General features: G+C 32.3%; 1 protein-coding gene across 1 annotated transcript in view; it reads right to left on the reverse strand.

Annotated features, from left to right (window-relative positions):
- Window positions 1-26,933, reverse strand: part of LOC118201492 (uncharacterized) — a 419,621-nt gene that overhangs the window by 35,337 nt on the left and 357,351 nt on the right. The window contains exons 23-28 of the mRNA XM_085827141.1: window positions 23,672-23,788; window positions 22,747-22,878; window positions 22,228-22,341; window positions 15,584-15,709; window positions 8,883-9,014; window positions 6,274-6,417 (exon numbers count right to left, since the gene is read on the reverse strand). Coding sequence (XP_085683267.1) covers window positions 6,274-6,417; window positions 8,883-9,014; window positions 15,584-15,709; window positions 22,228-22,341; window positions 22,747-22,878; window positions 23,672-23,788 — 765 coding nt within the window. The remainder of the gene's footprint in view (window positions 1-6,273; window positions 6,418-8,882; window positions 9,015-15,583; window positions 15,710-22,227; window positions 22,342-22,746; window positions 22,879-23,671; window positions 23,789-26,933) is intronic.

Consider the following 26,933-nt stretch of genomic DNA (forward strand, 5'->3'; position numbering starts at 1 on the left):
CATTTATCGGATTTGCGCATTCAATCTATTACGAACCCGTATATTGTGTATTACCAACCGTAGATTACCAACGGAAATTGCTAGTATATTTCGTTTTTGCTTTTAGTGTATTTGTTGCTTTGGAAACGACAGAATGAAATAATAATTAAATTTATTAATTCCCCATTTAAAAGTTTAATAGAAATTCCAATTTTTTACAAGGGATCATGACAAATCAAACAATGATATGTCACTGTAATTTATGCAAATGTGCGCCATTCGAATTCGTTCCTTTTACTTGCTTGTTTTCCTTTCCACGAAGCAAAGGAAATATTGTAATCCCGAAAAATTTCGGGTATCATATTTCAACGAAAAAATCTATTTTGAACGCTCTTGAATCCATTTGAATGATGTTTTTGCATGTCATCTGTACGTACGGACAGAATAAAGAAATCATTTTTCCCAAAACGGTTTTTAAAATTGATTTAAAATTAATTCGAAAGAGATTTTTTCATGAAATCTGTATCTATAATAATAAAAGCAAGTGTAATGTGTCTGTCTGTCTGTCTGACCGAGCTCTCCAGCCAAATCTATCGCACGCAGGGACCTGGAATTTTTTATACGGAAGCACAAAGGGGCTGGCCACCAGACCTCGAAGCCCGATTTTCGATTTTTGAATTAGAAAAATTTTAAAAAAATTATTTATAATTAATTAATCACGGTTTTTTTGACTCACTGATATTATTATTTGTTTTCAAATAACGTTCGATTGTAACAATTGATTTCTTTATTCTAGCGTTAGTTTGCTGTTTTGACGATACATTAAATCGATTAATTACAATTCATTTCTTTTTTGTAGCTTGTGGGGGGGGAAGAGAGAGAGACAGTCTACATGTCCTACACTACTATTCCTGCGCTATTCACTTATCTGCATTTTCTAAATGCACGGGCAACGCCGGGCGGGTACACCTAGTGTACATATATACGAATGTGTGTATCTCAGATAACTAATAAACGAGTAACCGTAGAATGTTGAAATTTTGTATATGGGACTGCTATAACATTTCGTTGTGTACTTCATTTTCTCACTGCGGTCAGCCGCAATAAAAAAATATAAATGTATATATGTGGGGACTGTAACTGTAACTAAGATTATATAAAAGTGCCATCTAGTGTAGGGTGTAGTCAGACGAGAGGTGAACGATAGTGAGGACGGACGTGTGCAAAATATTTTGACAACTATTCTTTTACTTTCACCTTCGTTCTAATCTAAATAAATAAATCCTAGTTTAACTTTATGAGTTATAGTCATGTTTATCATCAAGTCTTACCTATATTTTGGTGTCAGAACCCACGCTTACAGAAGTGGACTGGGTTCTTATACTATTTGTATTTATTATTTGGGACTGGGTACAGGAGGAAGTATATATTATATATATGTTACCATGAAAGACCGAAATTGGAGAATGTCGACTTTCACCAGAGAATGTCAACATTCCCAAATACGTCGGTGAAAGATCGAATATTTCTTTACATTCTTGTACATTCGGACCCTCACAGGCGTATGTCGACAATCACAAATATGCTCTGGTGTAGGTGGAAAAGAGAGGAGTATATGTACACGCTGCCATTCCAAAAGGAAGTGTTCCACAAATAAATGCAGTTGTAAAAGCAAGGGCCTCTTGTGCAATTCAAAGTGTCATAATAATTTAAGTTGTTGCAATAAATAAGATTTGAATCACATAATTTGGTAAGTTTGTAACTTTTATTATTTTCCTTTCTCATTTTGAATGTACTGTGTGTTTTAATTCTTATTCTGAGTCTCTGCGTTTTTTCACGAATGAATTACAGAGAAGGAAATATAATATTCTTATATGTTCAACATTCACCATTAGTACATGGTGAATGTCGACATTCACCGGTGTAAGTCAGAAATCAGAGTATTTGGAAAATATGTCGGACATACACCAAGCGACTATGTGAATGTTGACATTCACCGGTGAAAGTCGACACTCTCCAGATTTCGGTGTTTCACCGTAACTAAAACAAAATACAAATATAGGTGTATATATATATATAATTCTCATTCTGTTCCCCTGCTCGGTGAGCTCACTTTTTTTTATTCTTGTATGTTCAAAAATTGAGAATTTTTTGTTTTAAAAGTGATTGAAATAAGTTGTTTTTATACTCTGGTTAAGGTTTTTGTGCCTTTAGTTAATCTGCATGCAATTTTAGATTTATCAACAATTTAAAAGTTGTTTAAGCGGTACTAAGCCTAACGAGAGCGCCATTTGTTTACATTTGAAACTCTTAATAGAATAGTGAATTACGTCAGTTGGTGCAACAAGTTCAGTGCCTTTTTGCCCAGTAGGCTTAAAGCCAACTTTAATTTTTATGCATTGAAAGTTTTGTCTTCCTGCCTGCTGGCAGAAATGCTTGACCGAAATGAATGAAAATTTTTGCATAGAAACTCCAATTTTAATTGAATTTTTTTGACTGTTTTTAACTGTATTTGACGCTTTAAGTTTTCTGGTATTTTACAATTTTTACAATTAGAAGTTGTTTTGAGGTTTTATGTATTTTTACCTTTCCGTAAAGTGGAAACGCAGTTGATTGAATGAGAGATATATCTCTAATGAAATTCGAGGCAATATGCTTAAAGGCATTCGAGGCAAGATGCAGCAAGAAATGTGCATAATTTATTATGCCGTATAAAGATGTCATGGGGTGTCCACGTCACATATTTCTCCTTTCAGTTTTGTGGTTACATAAGTCAGAGAAATGTATAGCCACTGAAAAACTTCGCTGTTAAAACTACCACAGAAAGAAAAAAAATGGAGAATACAGACTTACAGACAAAAAATGGAGACTTACAGACTTTATACCCGGTAGCTCAAAACACCCAGAAGCATTCATTTCAGACTTGCAAGCCCATTTGAGAGCGGAAACCTAAAAATCTAATAAATGCTTCTTTCTGATAAAACATGTTTGCAGTCTGAAAGCTACTGTAAATTGTGTAAAATGTTTTCACATAAATTGTATTGAAAAGTAGCCTTTGTAAATATTTTGTAGACGAAATTCTTGTTCTTTTCTCCATTCTTTCATAATTCGCTTTCATTATAATGCTGAAATAGTGTTCCAAAGTAATATAATATATCATTATTCTTGGTTACCCATGTTAAAGTGAGTTACTAATATTGAGGTTCTATTACTTGTATAACAATGATTGGCCTCCGCGGTTCTGAAACAAAAACGTCTTGGATCAGGTTTTGGATACAACGGACATAAGACTATCATCAATGTATTTAAGAGAGTGACCACGACACAATACTGATTTACACTACAGAATTTGTAAATAGTTATCTTTGAAGTTGACTTCATGCCTAGGTCTATCGCTTACTGCCTAACTTCTTAGTACAAGTAGATACATATCTTATGAGTTTTAACTATCAGTTTAAAATACTATTTTGAATATGCTAAGAAAGAATAGAAAAACAGTAATGAAATGCATAAATTTTTTAAGGTAAACATGTTTTATTTTATTGTTAACGTTATACGGTTCTTATTGTACAAGTCAACACTGGCTTAAGAAGTTTTAATTAATTTCAATTAAATCTTGAAATGACCACAATGCAAAATTCGTGCGTACAGCAATCTCTGCCGCTTGCAGGTATTTAAAATAACAGTTTTGATTTCAAATTGAAAATTTCGTAATCGGAGACTACATAAATTGGCCTACCTAAGCTGGTTCAAACTTTAATGGCATGTATTCACGTCGGCTAGCAAAAGAGCTAAAACCGGAATATTAACCGGTAGAGTTCGGCAATAGAAAATAAAGCTTCGAGCGCCTCTGTCAAAAACTCTATCTTTACAGCATTCAAAACCCTCACCTTAAATACTCTGTAAGCTCATTTACATTCCAACCAAAGCCAGCGGAAGGAAGAAGTTGCTATAAATTTTAAATCACAGAAATGATTTAATTAACATTAAATGCCTTACAATCTTTACCTCTTCAAAGTATTTTAAAACATTTATTTTCACTAAGTAAGAATGGAAAGAAATTTAATTTATAAAAACAATTCTGAAGCAGTTTTTTAAATAAAATATGAAATTACTAACTTATTTTAATTTTTTTCGTGACTGAAAAAATATTTTTGTATTTAGAAAAAGATATCTTTCAGCAAGGAATTTTCGATTGCTCTGAAAATGAAATGCTTTCTTATAAAAAATTTGAAGATAAGAATCTTCCTCATAAATAAAATGTCATTATTGGTCAAAAGAATTTTTCTAGCACTAATGAATAAATGTTCATTATTTATTGTTATTTTACATTATTAGGAACTCGAGAACTGTTTTTTACATTATCAGAAATGCCTCTATCATTTAGAAATAAAGCTTCATCAGTTCATGATAAAATTATTTTTAACGTTTCCCTTTTTGCTGAGACTTCGGCTTTGCTTTTACAATGTAGTATACCTTAACCATACTTTGACATATTATATCAGCAGTATATCTTTGCAATAGCAGTATAGCTTTTACAAGGCAGTATAGCTTAACCTGCTTTAGCCAATCTTTACTTCTAAATAATGCTTTTTTCTGTGGTGGTGAGGTACCATCTAGTGTGAATGTGTTATTAATACTAAACGAGACACGCTCTAGGTGTCGAAAAGAACGTCGCTTATGCCCAATAATTGCTGGCCTACACTGAAAATTAATACATTACGTAAATAACCCTAGAAAGAGAACATTTCACTTACCCTCTACTACGTTGCAGTGCTGTTTAATAAATTCACTCGTAATTATCTCAACTAATTTATTTAATCATTCATGAATGAATATAATTTTATTCTCGGTTAAATATGAAATATGAAATATGAGAACATTTATCATTCCAAATATTGTCTACACACGTGGCACGTGCATCCATTTTCCTTCGTATATATAATCTGCCAACATGCAACAACTATATAATTTCGTATATAATCTGCCATCATTTAATTTTTCTCCAGTTTTTTATTTTGTATTTCTTATGTACATTTTCCATTTAACACGTTTATTAAATGAAATTTCATTTCTTTAATTTGCATAAATATATTTTTAATTCTTATCAATGCTAAGATTTATTAAACTGGACTAATGTAGCAAGGTACAACCTTTTACAACAAAATCTCATTAAAACTTTGATTATTATACATAGATAATCCGCTCGTTGTTATCAGCAGGTTACCACTCTTTGCAAAAATTAATTTGTTCTCACTTGCACTGGTGCAGTCAAGCTACTCCCGATGTATTACTTATTTTCTGCCAGAAAGATTCTGAAATGGAATTCACTTCATTTTCTAAATTCGAGCACTAGGCCGTTTTCTTCTACATCATACTTTCATAAAATGCGCATCACGTGCTTCAGTCATGACGAGAGAATACATAAAAATTGCAGAAATATAAAACTAAAACGTAACACACACAAATTGTAGATGATTATCACCCCGAAAAACTTTTTAAAACATGCAAACGTTGATCCCTTTTAGCCTCAACTGCGTTTTCCTTGCTTACATTTTCATAACACATTTTCTCTTTTCGGAATCGTATCATTTAATTATTCTCCAGTTTTTTATTTTGTATTTCTTATATACATTTTCCATTTAACACGTTTATTAAATGAAATTTCCTTCCTTTAATTTGCATAAATATATTTTTTAATTCTTATCAATGCTAAGATTTATTAAACTAATTTTTTCGACTAATGTAGATTGATTAAAACACAATCTTTTCAATTTGTTTCTGAACAAAATCATATTTAATCTTTCATTATTTTACATAGATAATCCGCTCGTTTATTTATACAATTTGAGACTCCAACTATTATTCCCATCATGTTGAATTCCTTATTGTATTATTATTCCTTACTTTTGAATTCTTTATTGACTTACTATTTTTTAATCTAGTATTGTGAAGGGGTTGTTTTAGATAGGGTCATAGAAGAGTCCTGTATAGTGTAACAAGTATTTATTAACATGTTTAAGTTACACACGGACATTACATTTAACTTTAAGAATATTACAGAGCAAGGGACTGATACAACCTATCAAGTGGGAGCCTTGGCTTTTACTGAAGTACTTCTCTGGTTACTCAACAGAGGGTAGCCTTGTTGTTACAGTTAGTCCAACAGTTTATGTTAAAGGATTGGTTACAGTATCTTAATAAAAATGCAATTTCTAAATTTTCAAAGATTATATTAGAGAATAATTGTAGCCACTGGATGTACAAATGTAAATTTCAAAATTATGGACTTACCTCTGCATACACCATCAGCATCCTTTTCTTGATTTTTACTACATTCACATCTGTATCCAGCAGGAGCATCAAAGTCTTCTACACAAATGGCAGACTTAGCTGCACAAGTTTTGGTCCCATTGCCTTCGCTACACATCAATTTTCCTGTTAAAGATAATAATTATATATTTAAATGCTTTGCAATAAAAAATTCACATTTATAAGGTTTTTCTCCCGCTTTCTTAATATGCCTTCGTGATGTAATGGTCAGCACACTCGGCGCGTATTTGAGAAGTCCATAGTTTGAGTACCGTTGCTCATTTATCATCTTTTCGGCTTCAAAATACCTAATGTCACTACAGGAGTCTCCAACTAAAAGGTGGTGGATGATGATTCTCCACCACCAGGATTTGGCGATTGTGTCCGCAAATCCCCAGTCGCCCTTTAAAAGTGGGAGTATATAATAGGGATGGCCAAACTTCAGGACACTGAGAGCCGCATGATAGATTTTATGAACGTTCGAGAGCAGCAAGACCAAATTTATATCGTTTCAAAAATAAAGAGACAGGGTTTCAATACGTATAATGAACTTTTTGAAGTAAATTAATGAAAATGCTATTATTACATATAAATATGAATATATACATCTTGTACTGATTTGGGTTCAGAAAAGTTAACTCCAAAAAAATAAAAATTTGTACCCCTTCTATTGGGCAACTGAGAGTTTTTTATTCAGGCTGAGAAACCAAATGGTTCCTTCTGATTTCCTTTATAACTCTCCGTTTATAATTATCATTGTTTTATTTTAGTAGGAATAAAATGAACCGGAAGCATATTCATTGGTCTACAATTGCATAAAAAATGTTATCTGAGTAAATTACAAATAATTATTTAAAAGAAAATTTAGTGTTTTTTTTTAAACCCATGGGCAGTCTTTCAGAAAGGATAAATTAAATGATACACGTCAACGCACACTTCAGAGAAACTGTTATTCGAGATAGGTTAGACTATAATTCAGGTACTGGAGTACGTTTTTATGCCAATGTGGTATTTATGCCAATGAGCACCATCTTGCTGCAGAATGAAGCCTGGAACCGCTTCCTCTAATTGAGAAAACAGCCACTCTCATAGCATATCTTGGTAAATGCACACGTTAATCGATTTTCCCACGAAGAAAACAAAAGCAAAAACTCAAATGTTGAAAATGGAGCAGAAAATGTTCACATTTCGAGAGTTACCCTCATGTTCCATTACACCATGTGGATTTTCCGTGCTGCAAAATCATAAATTAGGGCGATTAATTTTGCCAGAAACGTAAAAAGTGGCTTTCCTCCTTAAGGGGACTCATACACCTTAAACCCCTCATGATCTTCGAATATGTGACTGTTGCAAGAATTGGGATATTTTATTTATTTTAAAAGCAATTACTTCCAACGTTTTACAGCTGACTACATAATATAGCTGCTTTGGAAACTAGTAACCAGAAAGTTTGTGTTGCCACAAATATTTTTGTAATTTAATCCTCTTTGTGACAAAATATTTCGCCATGTTTCCACTTTGCGTGCATGATATTTTAAAAATGGCTAATGGTGCGTACTTGAAATTCGATGGAATTCTTTATATGGGCACTATTTTCTAACCGAACCAACAATCTGATGAATATTTTAATATTGAAAAATTTTATGGACGAAAACATTAAAATTTTTTTAATAAAATACATTTTATAAACTCAACTCAAAATAAAATAAAAATTGAATGAAATTTTTAGAATTTTAGGTTCACAGTCGTTTCCAAATGTTATAAAAGCTATATATTAAATATGGCATTAAATTATGAAACAGAATGTTTTAAAATGTGCGCGCAAGTTGGAAACATGACGAAAACTGTTGTCACAAAGCGGATTAAATTATAAAAATATTTGTGGCAACACAAACTTTCTGATGACTATATCAGAAAGCAGCTATATTATGTAGTCAGCTGTAAAAAGTTGGTAGTAATTGCTTTTAAAATAAATAAGGTATCCCAATTCTTGCAACAGTCACCTATTCGAACATCTTATGGGTTTTAAGGTGTATGAGTCCCCTTAAACACAAGTCTGATTACGAAACCGTCTTCATCCGCCTTTTTGTGGGACTTCGTGAAAACGTTTCATGCATTTTTTCAACTACTTCGTTTGGACTTTCGCCCTGGGCAGTTTTTTTTACACAAGCAGACACCACATTTTGATTTTGTGACGATTGGATGGCTCTTCACTAAACTTCGTGTTAAAATATCTTTGAATGAGGATAAATTATGATTTTTTTGGTGTACTCCAAAACATAGCAGGTTTTATCTTGCATGAATACTGCCATTTCCATTTACAGTGCCTGTAGCGGCGATTTCGTAATGGGAAGATTTTTTTATCCTACCAAATGAAACTTTTGCGGTTTCAGAATTAGTTTGTTACGGTTTATAAATAAATTACAGAATTTGTACTGTTGTTTTTGTTGTGTTCCATGTGAAACAACCTATGTTTTATTATTCATAACCCAACATCAACATGAAATTACGGAATCGGGAATTTCACTGTATTCATAAGGCAACTCGAAATTAAACTGAGCATTGGTTACTGACAAAAGTTACTGACTTACTCCTGCATGTGACACCGTTTTTATCGTAGGTTAATTTGCCTTCGCATTTGCATTTGAAACCAAGCTTTTCATCTGGTAAGCAGACATCGCCCGGACAAATTCTTTTTGGATATTCTTTAGCTGTACAGAGATCTGAGGGGAAAAAACATGTTTATTATTTAATCGTGGGTAATAAAGAGATAATTTCATATTAGTCCACAACATTAGATCATTTCACATCTAAATAAAATTCATTTATTATTCACTTTATTTTCCAATGTTTGTGCAGAAAGAAAGGAAACAACATTTTTAGCATTACTCATAAAGTGTAAAATCAGAAGTAGTTTCAACCAATGTAATTTTTCTACATCAATGAAGACGAAAACAAGTTCATTAGGCTTCAGTTATATATGCTACCTGCAATGTATAAAAGCCAACATTCTATACGATATTTACACATTTTGCAGAACACCGAAAATTGGCTGGTAATGTATGAAACGATTAACATTTTATATATTTCCTAGGCATCTTACGATTCGTTTCGAATATCCATATATTTAATACATTCATACATTCAATAGATTCATACATCTAATACATTCATTCCATAATTCCATATATTCCCTATATTTTTATACATTGTTTTCTTTAATAAGAAAGACATAAATTTTGTTTTATGCAGTTTTTTTCTTTACGTGTTTTGAATAAAGATTTTCAATGGCACACTTTCATTATTTTTTCAAAATAGCATTTGTATTTTTCAGAAATGCACGTCTATTAAATAATAGGAAAATTTCCATATTTTCCCTAAATAGAATTTGACATTTTATAGAAATTCTATTTGTGATTCTCCAAAATGCAGGCATTTCATATATTGACGGTAACATATATATCTTAAGTTATAATATCTCGTAAGAGAAACCTAATTCAATTCTTTAAGATGTCATTTTCTTAACAAATTTGACATTAGTTCATATTTTGAATCGGAATTTCATATCGTGTTAATATGCATGCAAAACGACATTTGTTGTTTTAAAATGACTTTCTGAAAATAATTACAATCTCGTATGCATATCTTCAAATTTAGAATACGCGTAACATTTTTGCACATATAGAGCATAGTTCATTTTTATCTCTAATTTTTGTATTATGCATTGTTAAACATTTAGAAATCTTATATACATAGCTGAATATTTAGGAAATATATTAATATAGATTTTTTTATACCTGATTTTTACACTAAAGAAAAATGTATTTAATTTTTCCGTAGAACAGGGATTTAGTTTATTATCTTTCTTAAAAAACATTTTCAACGTGATATATATGTAATTTTACAAACATTAATCAAACATCCTGAAATAAACACTTTTCATCACAGAATGCACAGTCGCTGTATAAGCGGTTAAGCGCTGGAAAGTGCTTCTATTTCCCTACTCACTCCAGATGCACACACACAGACAGAGTCGTCTGACAGAAAAATAGAGTTGTCTTCTTTTCATTCATATAACATTTCATTCGAAATATCTATTAACGATCTATGAACCATGAAACTGACGCTTTCGCCCCAAATATTGCGCAAGATATGCCATATCTCATTCAGTGGAAGTAAAACCATTGAAGAGACCCTCAAAACATTACGCAAGATGCGCCATATCCCATTCAGTGGAAATAAAACCGTTGAAGAGACCACAAAAATTAAGCAAAATGCGCCCTATTCCATTCAGTTGAAATAAAACCACTGAAGAAACCCCCAAATCTTACGCAAGATGCGCTATATCCCATTCAGTGGAAATAACATCATTGAAGAGGCCCCCAAACATTACGCAAGATGCGCCATATCCCATTCAGTGGAAATAAAACCATTGAAGAGACCCCAAACATTTCGCAATATGGCGCCATTTCCCATTCAGTGGAAATAAAAACATTGAAGAGACATGGGTAATTAGGTGTGGATCTAAGCTCCTCCCTTGACAGGTAGCAGCGAAAGAGAGAGGTTAAGTGAGAGCATTGTCTCATAGCCAAGATGCGCCATATCTCATTCAGTTCAAATAAATCCATTGAAGAGACCTCCAAATTTTACGCAAGATGCAGCATATCCCATTCAGTGGAAATAAAACCATTGAAGAAACCCTAAACATTACGCAAGATGCGCCATATCCAAATCAGTTCAAATAAATCCATCGAAGAGACTCCAAATTGTACATAAGATGCGCTATATCCCATTCAGTGGAAATAAAATCACTGAAGAGACCGCAAACATTACGCAAGATGCGCCATATCCCATTCAGTGGAATAAAACCATTGAAGAAGCTCCCAAACATTACGCAAGATGCGCCACATCCCATTCAGTTCATGTAAATCCATCGAAGAGACCCCAAAGTTTACGCAAGATGCGCCATATCCCCTTCAGTGGAAATAAAACTATTGAAGACACCCCAAATATTACGCAAGATGCGCCATATCCTATTCAGCTCAAATCAATCCATTGAAGAGCCCCCGAATTTTACGGAAGATGCGCTATATCCCATTCAGTGGAAATAAAAGCATTGCAGAGACACCGAACATTACGCAAGTTGTTCCATATTCTATTCAGTGGAAATAAAACCACTGGAGAAGCTCCCAAAGATTACGCAAGATGCGCCATATCCCATTCAGTGGAAATAAAAACATTGAAGAGACATGGGTAATTAGGTGTGGATCTAAGCACTCCTCTTGACAGGCAGCAGCGGAAGAGAGAATTTAAAGAAGTGAGAACATTGTCTCATAGCCAAAAATGTTACTTGGATGGCAAGAGAACTTCAGGATCACGCATTAAAACATAAAAGTCATCACTTGAGAAGTCATGTAATGTCCAAACTGGACAGAATGTGAAAACAAAACGTGTAAAAAAATACGAAATGCGAATGTGAAAATAGAAGAATTGAAAGATATATAGTAATGACACTACATAGTAAAACCAACGCTTTTTAGCATCACGCCTGAAAGTACCCTCTGTCTTTGCATTGCAAAAGATATCGTGTGAGAAGAAAGGAAAAGCGTTTTCCAGCGGATGTGAGATCAACGAATTTCATACTATAATAAAAAATATTTATTTTGAGTTGTTTTATCATCTCTACAAGTTCGTTCTATTAGCTTTGGAACAATCTATTCCTATAAAATGAAATACCTCCACTTTTTAAACTGTTGTGAAACTTTTTCAAAATGCTGTCTAGGAATCATTATGAAACTTGTTTTCTGCTCTTCTAACTAAGTTAGGATGTAAAATAAAGTTGTAGTAGACAAGAAATTTATTAATTAAAAGGAAACTAAGTAACTGTAGAAACCTTCTATGCTTTAGCTATTATTTACTATAAGACCATAAAGTATAAGCGGGTTTTGATAAGCGGGAAGCAAAGGTAATAGAAGTTTAACATACGTTTAAACTTCTATTAGATATTTGGTGAAGATTAAATTTAAAAATATTTAAATTCCTGTGTAAAGTATTTATTAAGAAACTAATTCCATTTGCTTCAGAATAAAAAATGCAATATTTAGTATTTCAAGATTTTGACAATTTTTAAATAATTAATTTTCTGTATAATATGCCTTGCAATTCAAAAATAAATATTTACTTTTCAGTTTTTTGAGTACTAAATTAACTGCTTTGAAATAAGTTCAAAAGTTAATTTAATGTTTCATCAAAATGAAGCTTAAGTCAACGGCCAAAATCCTTTTAATCATTTTGCAAATTACACTTCTATATACCCATGCTTAGCTATTGACGAAAGTAATGAGATGCAAATGCTTAGATTTCTTTCCAAAATGCAAGCATCATATTTTAAATTTCGTTACTTTATATTTTAAATTTTATGCAGTCTTTATCATAATTCTCAGTTATATTTTTCTATAGTTAAATGACAAATCCATAATTGCTTATGGATTCTGACAAAACTGACATTCTGAAAAAACGAAATGACCTTCTATTAATTTATTAGAAGTAATATTATTAAGAAAAGCAAAATTATCATTATCAAAATGTCTTACTGTATGTCTACGAGAAGAATAATACCCGCCACAGTATCTGGCGGGTGGGGGTCGCTATAGCAACATCGCTAGTACATTTTAAATGGGGATGAACCAAGGGTTGCCAATTCATCTTTAAATGCGCCAAGATGGCAAAGTGAAAAGTAAATCTTCAAGACACCCCTATGGAAAAATTGATCAAAGCTCGTTTCTATGGCAACAGACAGCTGCAGACTAACTGACGAGAGCTTTTCTTATGATAAACAGACTGTACTACTGTCATTATCAAAAAGCTAAAACATTAACATTATTATTGTTAGGAATATGTAAATAATTTTATTTAATCGGTGGTATTTTCGTATAATGTTACATGAAAATCTAAAGAAGTGGAGTTTTGCCGGAAAAGCAAGAATACGTAGGCAAGTTTATTTCACATAGAATAAATGGTTATCTCACTACATTGGCGAGATATCGCCAAGCTGGCAATGGCGTTTTTCGAGAAATTTTTCTCTCCAAATAAGGCGAGAAATCGTCAGGAGTCGAAAAACTTGGAGATATTTCGCGACATTTTGGTCTGGTCTCTGTATAACTGTAATAGGTATTATAACTGAATAACTGTAATTGAACCTTATGTAACTATAGCTGTATACGGCCCTCATATGCCTTCCAGTTGTTGTTTTTCCTGCTGTCTTATCCATGTATTTCATGGAAGAACGGTTTCCTAAGCCTGAAGGAAGTTGGTCTTCTATTTCTATCCCAATTTTGAAGAAAAGCACTCCGGGGGGGATCCAAGGCTCTCCCACCCCTCTCCCCTACCACCAAACCACACGAGAGAATTTTCGGGTCGCCATATAACTATAGTACCCCCATACCGCAAAAACATTATACATTTACAATTATCAGTGCCTTCTCCGAGATTGGAACACTGACCCTTCGGTATCGCAATAGGGCTCCACTATCCACTATAAAGTTTGAGCAGCATGCCTTCCAGTAATTTCGAGAAATGGAATTGGTGGACGTGTGAAAACTATATAAAACCGGAGAGAGCATCTGCTCTCAATTGATGGTTGAGAGCTGAATTCGGAATGTTGAGATATTTGTGAGAGCTTCGCTATTTAAATGGGTTTTACATTGCTTTGTGTTTAAAGTTCTAGTTATTGTAAATTATGGGTGCATTAAATCTATTACTAAGCCGCACGCCGGAACATTATTATGAAAATACAATATTGTTATTAATTTTATTAAAAACTTCAAGTAGTAATATTTGTTTACAAAATAAAATTTAGTAAATGTTTTACTTAATTATTAAAAGGTAACATTATGAAATTTCTATTTTATATTGCAGAGATATGCGTAAAGACTGATGTTCGCCTTCAAAAATTTCGAGTTTACGTTCGAGTTAAATTATATCCTTTTAGTGAATTATCCAACATTGTTACTTTTTCAGTATAGTTCGTCTGAGATCAGATTTGTTTGAAAGCTTATTCATTTACGCTCACTTATTTTACCTTAAGTGCTGCCCAGATGTGAAAGTGGTTAGTGACTCTGTTCTGACGTTCCGAAAAGCCATTGTTCGAATCTCGCAGGGCCCACCAGCGGCCGAGCGGTAAAGTCGCTGAACACTGGTAGTTCGGTCCGAGGTTCGAATCCTGCGAACGGGCTGGCTGCATGGGTGTTTCCGTGGTTTTCCCCATGTGTAACGTGTATACGAGCCAGTTTCCCTTAGAAAGTCCTCCACGAAGGCATCCCTTCCCTTAGGCAGATATCCCTCGAGACTTTGCCGTAATTAAATAACCTAACCAATCCTAACCGAATCTCGGAGAAAGCATGGATGTAATTTGTTCGTCATTTCACAGGAGGCAATGGTGGTGTTTCTTGTGAAATTATTTGGTGCCTCCGTAATCAAACGATCACCGTTTCCGGCCCTTGTAGCAGCAACGCCTATAAAGGCCTAGAGCCCAGCAATGGGAGGAAAACTGCTTTATGTAATTAATGCATATAAATCGACATGTTTATCCCTAATCACTTAAATTTTAGCTATTATACTGGCAAGATGCCATCCAGTTATTTATTCGATTGTAGTTTCCAAGCGCTATTTCAGTGTGTATCCAAAAATGCACTGAAATAGGTCTTCTGCAGTCTACAATCTGCTAAATAACTAAATGACATCCTGCTATAGCTAAAGGCAGTCAAAAGAAATGACATAAACTTGAAAAATGCGTGATATGCATATTGTTTCAATATAGTGATATATCAGCGAACAAAATTAGAATGACTGGCAGGACTTAAACTGTCTGATAAGCAACATCTCCAAATAGACTAGCTGTTCTGCCTATGGAGTAAAGTAAAGTAAAGGTGTAAAGCTACCTGTATTATAAATGATTTTAACAATTGGTTTTCTGTAATACATTTGGAAACTATTAAATGCATGTAAAAAACACTGTTCGGGGTTAAAGGGAGTTGAACGATCTGTAGAGATTGCGCACATTGAATGTATTAGAATTGTGTGTATATTTCACTAAAGCCAATTTAATTATTGTTCAGTTGTAATTTATGTGTTTATTTCAACTATCATTCATTATAAGATACTATTTTAAACTCATACAAGATACAAATTTAAGGTGAATTATGTGATGAAGTTACATGTTACTGGATAGATTCGCTTATTTCTCTACCGGAGCATGATTATGATATCATTTTAATCTCAGAATCATATATACCTATGCATTTTAATCCTTTAGCCTTGTGCGTTCTTGGACAAATGCAGATATCGCGTCCTCCTGTCGTTACGCATAGTCCAACTCCACAATTATTCTTTTTACATTGACTACTAGGTTTAGAAATTCCTGTAAAATCAAAAGAAATATGTTAATGACTTAAAAGGTTAAAATCATATGCAAGTTCATCAAATGTAAGCTTAGCTAAGACAAACATGTTCTAATAACCTAGGAGAAAGATTTGCTATTGAAAATAATTTTGATTTCTACAAACTCAGTTAAATAGAAAAAAAGTTTCTGACAGTTTAATTTGTAATTTGAGAGTCATTTCAATCATCCTTTCCAGTAAGTCATGCTATAACGCTAATCATTGTTAAAAAGTTCCATCTGAAGCAAAGTTTTTAAAAAGCGGAAACGTATGAGTAGCCCCAATAAAAATGATCATTAACCCTGTAAGGATCTTAAGTTTTACTAACGTTTATTTTATTTTAAATCTTCACTATCACTTCTTATTTTCTACTTCCGGCCAGAATTAAAAGCTTTAACTTATTTATGCAAATTTGTCTTGCGAACGCCAAGTACTTAAGTTGTGGCTTTTTGCCAAGCAAGAGAGAGGAAGGAGTGATTAGGAGCGGGCCGCTTGCCATTGCAGTTTTACTAGGTTGCTGGTTGCCTTCAAGGCCAGAGGTTTAATCCTCTTGATAATTTTAAACGTATCTTAGTGTTAACAGTTCTCTGTACTACATACGGCTTCCTGTTAATATACGGCCAATCTTCCACGTAGGCCCTTGTTTATTATTCCAAAGTTAAGTTAGAGTTTAGTTAATATTTTTATATTCTTACGTTCAGACCACAAGTGGTTGGTCTCTGTATTCCGAAGTCCTGAAATCATTGTAAAGAGAGAAAAATAAAGGGTTTCGTATACCCTACCTGTGTATCTTGTCTACTTCCCACATTTATTGAACATAGCTTTAGTAAGCTCCCTGTTCCGAGTCAGGTCATTTAATGTTCCCCAAGCAAGTAAGGAGGAACACTGAACCTGATAACTCTTTGTTGCATCATGTCCACTCTAGTAGACAAAAGTTTAAATTTGTTTATTCTTCTGTAAATGTCTTAACTTTTTCCATTCCTGTGTTTATTCATTCTATATTATTAGAATTTTCAACTGTCGAAAATAGATGGCTGTATAGCATCACTAAGTAAAGCATTGCTATTTGGAAAATATCTGCTACTCTGTTTCCAAGTTAGTACAATTCCTCATAGTAAACATTATATAATATTGCTTACATTTTCTTATACTGCCATTTTTTATTCACAATTAGTAATTTTAGACATTTTATTTTAAATGACAGTTTGAGGAAATTGCATAGTGGGTAGAGAAAGATCTACCGAAAAGAGTGAATTGGAACCCAAACGTACTGCTTATCAAGCCAAAACACCACTGGAAATGTTTATGTTTGGCGAGGAATTTCTAGAACATTTGACTTTTGAATCCAATAGGTACAGGTTACAAAATCGTATCAAAATGAATTCAATCACAATCGACGAAATGAAGGTATTTTGGGGGATCTATATGTAGATATACCGTTTAGAAGATGATAATGATCACTGCAAACAAGGCAGGAAATGATTTCAAATGCGATGACCGTAAATCGTTGGGAAGAAATTTGTATATGCACGTACGTATATGCATGCTGTCCACTGTAGTAAACAAACTGTAGCAATTATTTAAAACGAAATTTGAATAAAGTAAATTTTTTAAATTATTACTAAGGTTATTTTAAGTAGAAAAAAAAACATTTTCGTTTTAACTTCTCTAGATTTTTTGTATGCAACAAAGGGTTAAAAGATCGCGCAATAGATACATAACTCATAATAAACGAGAATCCAGTATTATTGCTTGAGAGGTCAATTATGCTTGAGAGATAATTTTAAGGGCAAATCTTAAAGAGGCATCCATAAAAAGAATGTTAAAAGTGTGATGTTCCTTAATTACTTTGTCTAGGTTAAGATGGGACTAGTCTGATGAACTACATAGCGACTTATCGCTGAAGTCAGATAACTAAAATGTAAACTAGAGAAGGGTTAAAAGACTCTTTTATTCACTCGAATAAATAATACCGAATGTATAATACCGAGGCGGTCTTTTCTCGGGTTTACAGAAAAGCCTCTACCCGGGCTTAAACTAAAAATAAGAAGATATGAAACTAATCTAATATTAACTAATGAAACTAATCTAATGTTAACTAAACTAAACTTAAGCGAAGCTAAACACAATTATCTAACGTAGTCGACCCTTAAATATCATTAGACAAGTATAATACGACCGACCGTTGCCTTCAAGAATGGATCAGCCAGAAAGCAAACACGCTCCACTAAGGACTTCTAGCACTCTCTATCTAAGTTAGTTGAACTTCTAATAAATACTACTTCTAACTCATTTGCATTCAAAACGATTCTAAAAACTCATTCTGGTAGGAAGTTGTAAGTGGGAAACAGGAATTGAAAGGAAAGGGTTATAAGTTATTTCTCCCATTTCCCTAGCGTGCCTTCGTGGTGTAACGGTAGCACGCTCGACCGGTATTCCAGAGGTCCGTGGTTCGATTCCCGGCGAAGGCGGTTGCATATTTTTTCATTTTTTCTGCTTCCAATTAACCTAATGACTCTACAAGTGGCGCCTGAACTAAAAGGGTTGTGGATGATGATTCTCCGCACCGAGGATTTGGCGACTAGGTCCCCTAAAACCCTAGTCGCCCTTTAAAAAGAGGATATAAGGTATTTCTCCCACTTCCCTAGCGTGCCTTCGTGGTGTAATGGTAGCACGCTGGGCCGGTATTCCAGAGGTCCGTAGTTCGATTCCCGGCGAACTACGGACCTCTGTAATACCATCTTTTCTGCTTCCAATTAATCTATTGACGCTACAGGCTTTCAAAATTAAAATAACTAGTATTATAAAATTTAAATACTCCTTACAAAAGAAACAGCTGCTATATTTACGATATTGATTTAAAAACATTTAATAAATGCAAGGAAAGAAACTGGAAGCCTATTTAGATTAGATTTTTATAAGCGTTGTACTACGACCTGCTACGACCAAGGATTATTCCTGAATGATCCGCTTTTTGAAGGAAATGTTATATTCATATAATGAATTTATGAACCAATGAACAATCAGTTTCACACTGTTCAAAACATAAGTTTTATTAGACACAATATATGAACTTAAAACTGTTTTCTAGACTAAACGTTTGACTATAATCTGGCGGATATCATTGTGCAGAAACTCCTCTTTTGTTAGTTCAAAATAATGTCAAGTATAGTGTCTAGTACCCAGACACTGATTCATATTTTATTAAGGATGATAATGAAAATCTAGTTATTGAATGGCACAATTAGCACAGAAAAAACGTTACCATATTATTTCTGAGGAATCTAAAAAGATTACACCATGCGAAAAATTTGGCATTAGCCTTGCAATGGTTTGAGCAAGAATGGACCATTTATCTTAAGGATTTATTTGTACACATTTTGGAAACAACGTAATTTCCCGTAGAAGAAACGTTCCTTTTCATGAATTTAACATAAAGCAGCTCCATAACGCCGTCACTTGAAGCAGGTTCAGAAAGCTATTTTATTCTGAAATCCAATAACAATTATGTTTTTTCAGGGATGTACCTGTGAACGCCGAGAGCTTTGCTATTGTTTCACAAAACATAGAAGGGACGTATATTTAAAATCTGTAATTATTCCGATATTTATGTGCTAAAATTTGATAGAGCTTTATTATATAGCGCCAAATTCGGTATTCTTCGTTCAAGCACTTGCGGTATTTAAAGATACATAATACACATAATTAGAAGCGTAAATTATAGCAACTATTAACCGGGTTTAAAAATTTGTAAGTATATTTTTTGCAATAGTTAAAAACATTTTAAGAGAATTGTTGGCTCTTTAACGCTCTCAGTATCAAGTTACAGAGTAATTAATATTATAATTTACAAAAGTGGCTACTCAGTGTTAATAACTTACAGATCTCTAAAGACTAATTCAGTTTACCTTGGTGAAACTTTGCTAAAAATAACTTATCAGAAATCTGGCGTAAGTTTATTACTTTTAAATAAAATCTGCAAGATAATGACCTGATAAAAAACAAAGAGCATACATTAAAAATTATTTGTTTCTTTTAGAAATTCTGTTTTCAAGTGCTATCAAAATAAACATATCTAGATTCATTTATTCTTAATGTTCAATGCATGTAAAATGGTCGTAAATATTATAATTAAACGTTAAAATATAAGTTACTTTTAAACGAAAAAATAAAATGTCCATAAATAGATAGTAACATTTTGTTTTACCTAAAATACTTAAAATAAATTATAATCCAAGCCAGGCCAACAAGAGGAGGGGAGAGGGTGTTATGCTTTGCTCCTATTTGTACCATCAAAATATAAACATTTTATATTTTCGACCTGAGTATTCATACACACGGATTTATCGTACAGAATAGGGACATATGTTCCTGTGCTTCTTATTTCCTTTCTCAAAGTGCGTATGTTAGTCTTTTTCAGCGTATGCCAATATTCCTCTAATAGATGTCTGTATTATTTTGATGCGAAAAAATTATTTATGTTAGTCTTTTTCAGCGTATGCCAATATTCCTCTAATAGATGTCTGTATTATTTTGATGCGAAAAAATAATTTTTTCAAAAAGCTTCTCTTTATTATATTATTGCCATTTAAGTGCGAAACGTTATTAAGAAATATATTGCCCATAAATGACTTATATTAGTGCGTGGATAAGTACTACGATTTCTTTCTGAGCGATACGGGTTACTTCAGGGTAGCCCTGAAGTTCCTCAAAATGTGACGAATAAGTGATATTTTCTTGATTTTAATTAAAAAATGACTCTTTCATTTTGTACCTTGATTCCTTTTCTTCCAAAATACATCCAAACTGAAATCCGATACATTAAAAGCTAGCAGAAAGTTTCATGTATAATGAATGTGGAAAGCAACCTTCTGTACGGAAATTTCCGGTCGTAACGCTGAGAGGGTTAAAAGATAAATAAAATATCTTATGTCGCATGAACAAGATTTTCAGCTTTTCCTTTAAGTGTTTTTGGTGCTACTTTGGTAGACGGTTGCACGGATTTTTGGCGATTTACGTTGGCGGCGCGATTTTTGCAATCGTCAGCCATCTTGAAAAAAAATCCATTTTTACGCATAGCAAAGTATTCGAAACTTAAAAAAAATTAAATATCGTTAAAAGTAATTGGATTAATTTTTTGTTGAAAATGTTGTTTTTTAAGATGGCAGGCAAGTGTAAATCAATACATTTACAATGAGTATAAAATACTAAAGTAAGGCTATTATTACTTTCATATAGCAAAAATAAAGAATAAAAACACCGCTATAAAAACATTGTGCCAACGTTTAATTAGATTAAAATATTACTGAAATTGAATATCAAATTAAAAACCATCCTACCAACTTTTAAAAGAATTATAAAATTATTAAATTCAAATACTTTAAAATACGTTATATGAAATATAATTAACATTAAAACATATGTAACAATAATTATCTCAGCAATTTTTGAAAATAGTGTATTAATTTTTTTAACAAAAATTACAGTATACAATTATAAAATAAAAGAAAAATATGTACTTACATTTTTTGAGTAATTTAACCTCTTGTTTATTGATAAGTACCACAAAAAAATCAAAATCATAATTGAATCGTCTCTTTTAACCATCTTCATCTGTTATCCACATATCTCGCACTTCATTGAAGAAGTAGTCATTTCCTCCAAAAATTTAAAATAAATTTCCTCTGACGCTATTAACAATTTATAAATAAATCTTTGATTAGGAAAGACAGGTTGGCCAAAATAAGGTCTCAAAGGGCAATTTTTTTATTCCAATACCAATAATTCTTGGTAATTACCAATACCAACATTCGTCTTCGAAACGAAGATATCTATTCCATTTGAAATCTGACGAATTCGAAGAGATGAATAATAAAATTTTAAAATGGCGCGGTAATGCACAAATATTCAGTAACCAATCAGGGAGCTGATTACATCACGCATAGAATTAAAATTATTTAAATAATCATTCATAATAAAATCATTTTTAAAACAAATGCAAAAATAAATTGTATTTTAATATTTAACAGCCATAAAAATGTTTAAAACTTTAGATTAAATTTATAGATATTAATAAAACCAATTACTTTTTAAGTAAGGTGACGTCATTGATTATATCATCAACAGCATAAAATTATATAAAATATTATAAACAACAAAATTTTTATTTCAAATAAAAATGTAAAATTAAATTGATTTTTAATATTTAGAAGCCATAAATAATATTTAAAACACGGAAGTTATGTATCGGTTACCATAAATAACTTATCCACCAATGGGTTTACCATAAGTTGTATTGCTCGCCAAAAGAAAAATCGCCAAAAAATCGCCAAAATCCGTGCAACCGTCTACCAAAGTAGCACCGTGTTTTTTACTGCTATGTAAAGACAAAACTAATGCGTTTACTGCAAAATAAAACATTGCAGTGAAACATCATCTTTACAGCTTTAAAAATTATTCTGGACCCATATAATTAATCTCGTTACAAAGTTCAACTTACTGCATGTTTTATTATCAGAGTGAAGGGAAAATCCAGGTCTACAGTCACAGCTTTCATCTGCAGGATGGCAGATTTGCGAGCATCCTAGAGTTCCTGGTAAATCACACTTGTTAACTAAAAATACAGAGAAAGTGTGAAAAAATATTTTTATTCTTTATTGTCAGCTTTATTGTAATCATTCTGTAAAATATTGACATATATACTAGATGGACACATAAATTTTTGAGAACTGCACTTTGTTATCTGTTCAAAGAGATTTAAATACAACATTTCACTTGCTTGGTCGGAAATATTTAGCTTACTTTATAAACCATATAACATTTTATAACATTTTTTTAATAAAAAGAATAATGAAACTTTAAGGAAACAGATATTTATTGTAAAATTTTCATGGTACAGAAACTAATGATTCTTTTTGTCCTGGAAGGAAAACTGATAATAATTTAAAGTATCTTTTTCATTCCAGGAGAAGCCTTTTTTTTTTTTTTTTTGCTAAATTTTTCTGAATTTAAGTCTTACCTTTTTCGCAAGTTTTGCCGTTGAATAAATAACCTTCCTTGCAGGTGCATTTCACATTGCCAGGATCATCCAACAAATCTTCGCAGAATCCATTTTCACCACACGGGTTTGATTTTGTTTCGCAGAAATTAGCTGAAATAGATTTATATGGTATTTACTATACGTAAAAGTATAATTTCTAGCAAGTAAAGTTTTGCTTTCCAATATCTATGTGCTTTTTCTCCTTCGAAAAGTACTATTAATTAGTGTGAAATATTGTTAATAGGATTTGGGAATTTTTGTTGCAAATATTTAATGCATCGCAAAACGAAGAAATCTTTATTTCATCTGATTTCGAAGACATTATTCAAATGTTCATTAGTTTATCTCGCCCCATTTTAATCCTTCGGTAAAGTAACACTTGGTCAGGAAAATTAAAAAAAAAAAAAAAAAAAAAAAAAAATCTGGAAGAATTCAGATTTTAAATGAGATACATTCTGATGACATCAGAGATCATGTGACTTATGCGTAATGTGATTTATCATTGTTTAATTAAACAAATTAATTAAAGAAATTAAACGGGACAAGCTAATTTTCTCCGTAACATAACCTTGAATCTTCGAAATCCGAATAATTGTAGCGATTAATATTATTTATGGCTGCTTATGATTATTAATATTCGTAATACACTGAAAGTAATTAATTTTACTTAGAAGAAATGTTTAAAAATCTATAAATCTTATTCAAAATGAAAATTAATAAAAATCTGATCAGAAATTAATTAGCTCATAGTTAAACTTCACCGGTATAACCTCAGGCATTTAGAATGTCTTCAATTAATTCTTGACTATAATTCTTTAAAATTTTTCATTAAAAGTACTCGTTAAAATTCTTGATTATAATTCATTAATTTATGAGAATAAGAATAGGATACAAAAATATTTACGAATGCATTTCTTTTCACTGTTTCTTTTGAAATGTTCTTTGCAATGACAATCACTATTCCTGCATTCTTCATTGATTCCTCGACACTTTGTTGTCATCAAGGGGCATTTATCTATAACTGGAAGATAAAGTAAGGAGATATTTAGACATAAGCAAGCACTCTTCTAAAAGATATTCTCGTTTAGATGCGCATTTGCCATTATGATGCATGTTAAGTACAGTATATGAGATACAGTTTTATTTATAAAAGAAATAATGCAATTCAAATTCATTTTGGCTGCAATATTAGAAAGTCATGAATACTAATTAATGTGCTATAGACTAATATAAAATTTACATAACATTATTTACATAAAAATAATGCATAGGAAACAATAAATCCGAACATTAGAAATAAATACATTTTGCTATAAAGTTATTAAACTAAGTTTGTAACAGATGGCGTGAGTCATTCTTCAAGCGAGCACATACTCTAGGTCACGTGATGCGTGACTCATACAATATAAATCTTCATCTTCCTATTTACAGGTCATGTGACAAAATGAACTTTCGTTCGGACTTGAATTCTTCGCCCCAGCAATTGTAGCTTACCAAAATCTTTTACTTTTATTCTTATATTGTGTACTACTTCGTTAATAAATTTGATGTTCGTCATTATTTTTAACAGCTCCAAGATGTTTAAAGTCTGCATTATATTGCATACTACAGCATTTGCCAGCGTGTACTAAAGTGCAAGAGAAATAATTTAATATAAAAATAAATCGATGCATGATAGATGCAAAACAACAGCATTGATAGTTAAAAATAATTTTGTTGAACACAGTTTTCTTAGCGTTTAAATGGTAGCATTTAAAAATAAATATAATAATTCGGTTTCGTAAACCTCTGCACTTATGTACTAAAATAAACTTTTACATTGCAGATTGGTATGAGGATTACCGAGAAAACATAATAATTAGAATGACTACTTAAAAATAGTTTGACATCTAATTAAGTTTATGTGACATTTCTTTATTGAAAAGGTTCATGGGTAAACCATGCCATATGTGCGAAACTTGCAATTGTTGCAGCTGTGTCCGAAGGGATTTTCGTGCTCTTTATAGGAGATGTACATATATATGAATGGCATCATCTGAGACGGTGTAGTTTGTTTAGTGCAAACGAGTTAAAATATCTTTCGACCGTTTGGTATGATGTTTGATCCTGAATAAAGAAGCCTGGATTTCCTTTACCTAAAACTGCCTTGTCATGCCACAACTACCTTATTGGCCAAATTTCTCACCTTTTGACCTTACAAGATCTTTCGTGTAAAGGTACTTTTAGAAAGTCAAAGTTTCGTCAATTAAAGCTACTCAAAACGACGCAACGGCCTGCCTATGACAGATATTGTGCTAGACATTATACTAGAAATGTGTGTGTGTTGCGATGGATGCTGTTTCGAAGGTGATGAGGTAATAACGTTTTACATTTCGAATAGAGCTGCCCTACAAGCATTTTGCAAGAATGTTTTGAACAAAGAAGTACATCATAAGGATGAAGCTGTGACATTCCTAAAAGCATCTTGCATTAGCTGTTATCAGTTATTAATATTATCAGTTCGTTAGCTGTTATCAGCTTAGCAGTAACAGGACATGTAGTGCTAAGCTGTGATAAATCACATTTTCCTTTGGAATGCCTTTCATAGATATTTGATCCGTTTATTAGCAGAAGTAAGAAATGTTGAATCGAGCAATATTTGAAATCCTTTCACCGGATCAGAAAATCATTCTAGAAATATTTGTGAAATGTCTCAGTACGTTTTACCCTTTAAAAGAAGATGCTTGCAGAAAAGCATGCTATTGCCATGTAAAATGCATTTAGTCTACATGCTTTTGTAAGAAACATCTCTGCATGAGGCAGTCAGTGGAGGCATGAGCACAGAAGATCATGGTTATTTGACTCCTTATTACAGATTAGAAGAGTATTCTCTAATGCAGTAAGCTAATAATGCTAATAAGAATGCGAATAATGCTAATTAGAACAACTTGTTAATAAAAACTATGAAGAAATATAAGTATTCTCTAACGTAGTAAATATAAGAACAACTTGTTAGTAAGAACTATGAAGAAATATAAGAATATTAATGAACACTTTTTATATTTCACGTGCAGCTTTATATGATTTGAACTTACCAATATCCAATATCAAATGAAAAAAAATGCGCTCGAGATCAGTAGCTCAAAACTCAATTATATATGGCGTACTGATAGTAGATTTTGATTCTGTAAACTTTTCTGCCAGTATTAAACTACATAAATATAATTCTGATCTCATTAAAAGTAACAAAAATATTTTCTTCAGCTTTCTAAACCTCACAATATAAGCAGCTCATATCCTAAGGCATAAGTTTTCAACTTACAGAGAATGTTTGCACATTTTTAGTCAGCATTGTGAGTTCCATGATAGAAGCGCTTTTTGTAAAATTTCTCGGGGTATTGATTTCCACTACTCTTACATTTTTTTCCAGAATATGTCAGTCGTAGTGGGTTTGATTTTAGAAAGAGGTCTTTTAAGATATCAAATACATCATAATCCATACATGGGACATCAAGAGACTGGCAGGAATACGTTGAAAATGTATATATGCAACATCTATAAAAGTCTTCAATTTTTCAAGGAATTCAGTAATACTTGCCGAAGTGTAACTTGTTGCTTCGTCTTGATGAAGTTTCACTCAGTCATTCGGATAAAGAAATTCAATTTCTTCTGTAAATATAGGACGAAAACTTTCATTTGATAGTACGCTGAATTCAATTAATATTACTTTCCCACGCTTCATATTTTTTATATACTGAAACTTTATTTGCATTGTCGAAAATGGGATTGTAAATTTTGGTCACGATATATTTCCAATTAGCTTCTCTTGCAGAATAATTTTACTACAGGGTTCTGCAAATAGTTCTGCGTTGAGCAACATGCCGTGGCAAAATTTGCTGAGCATTATTTAAAAAAATAATTTTGGTTTATAATTTCTTGATTTATAATTTATTTTATTGTTGCTACTGATGTATTTAAAGAATCGGCAATCAATTTCTGCGTCGATGGATTTTCTCTTGGTACCAACGATTTAATTTTTGAAGTATTAAAAACAATATCTTTTCAGGCATTCTTTTGGAATCTTCTTTTCATGTAGATCTCAAACGAATGCCTGAAAAGATATTGTTTCGAATGCTTTAAAAATTAAATCAATGTAGAAGTAATGATTGATGCTTTCTTCCCTTCAG

Source organism: Stegodyphus dumicola, chromosome 11 (genome assembly GCF_044657685.1).
Source record: "Stegodyphus dumicola isolate Sdum_Otavi_A_Nest chromosome 11, ASM4465768v1".
Classification (NCBI taxonomy): Eukaryota; Metazoa; Arthropoda; class Arachnida; order Araneae; family Eresidae; genus Stegodyphus; species Stegodyphus dumicola.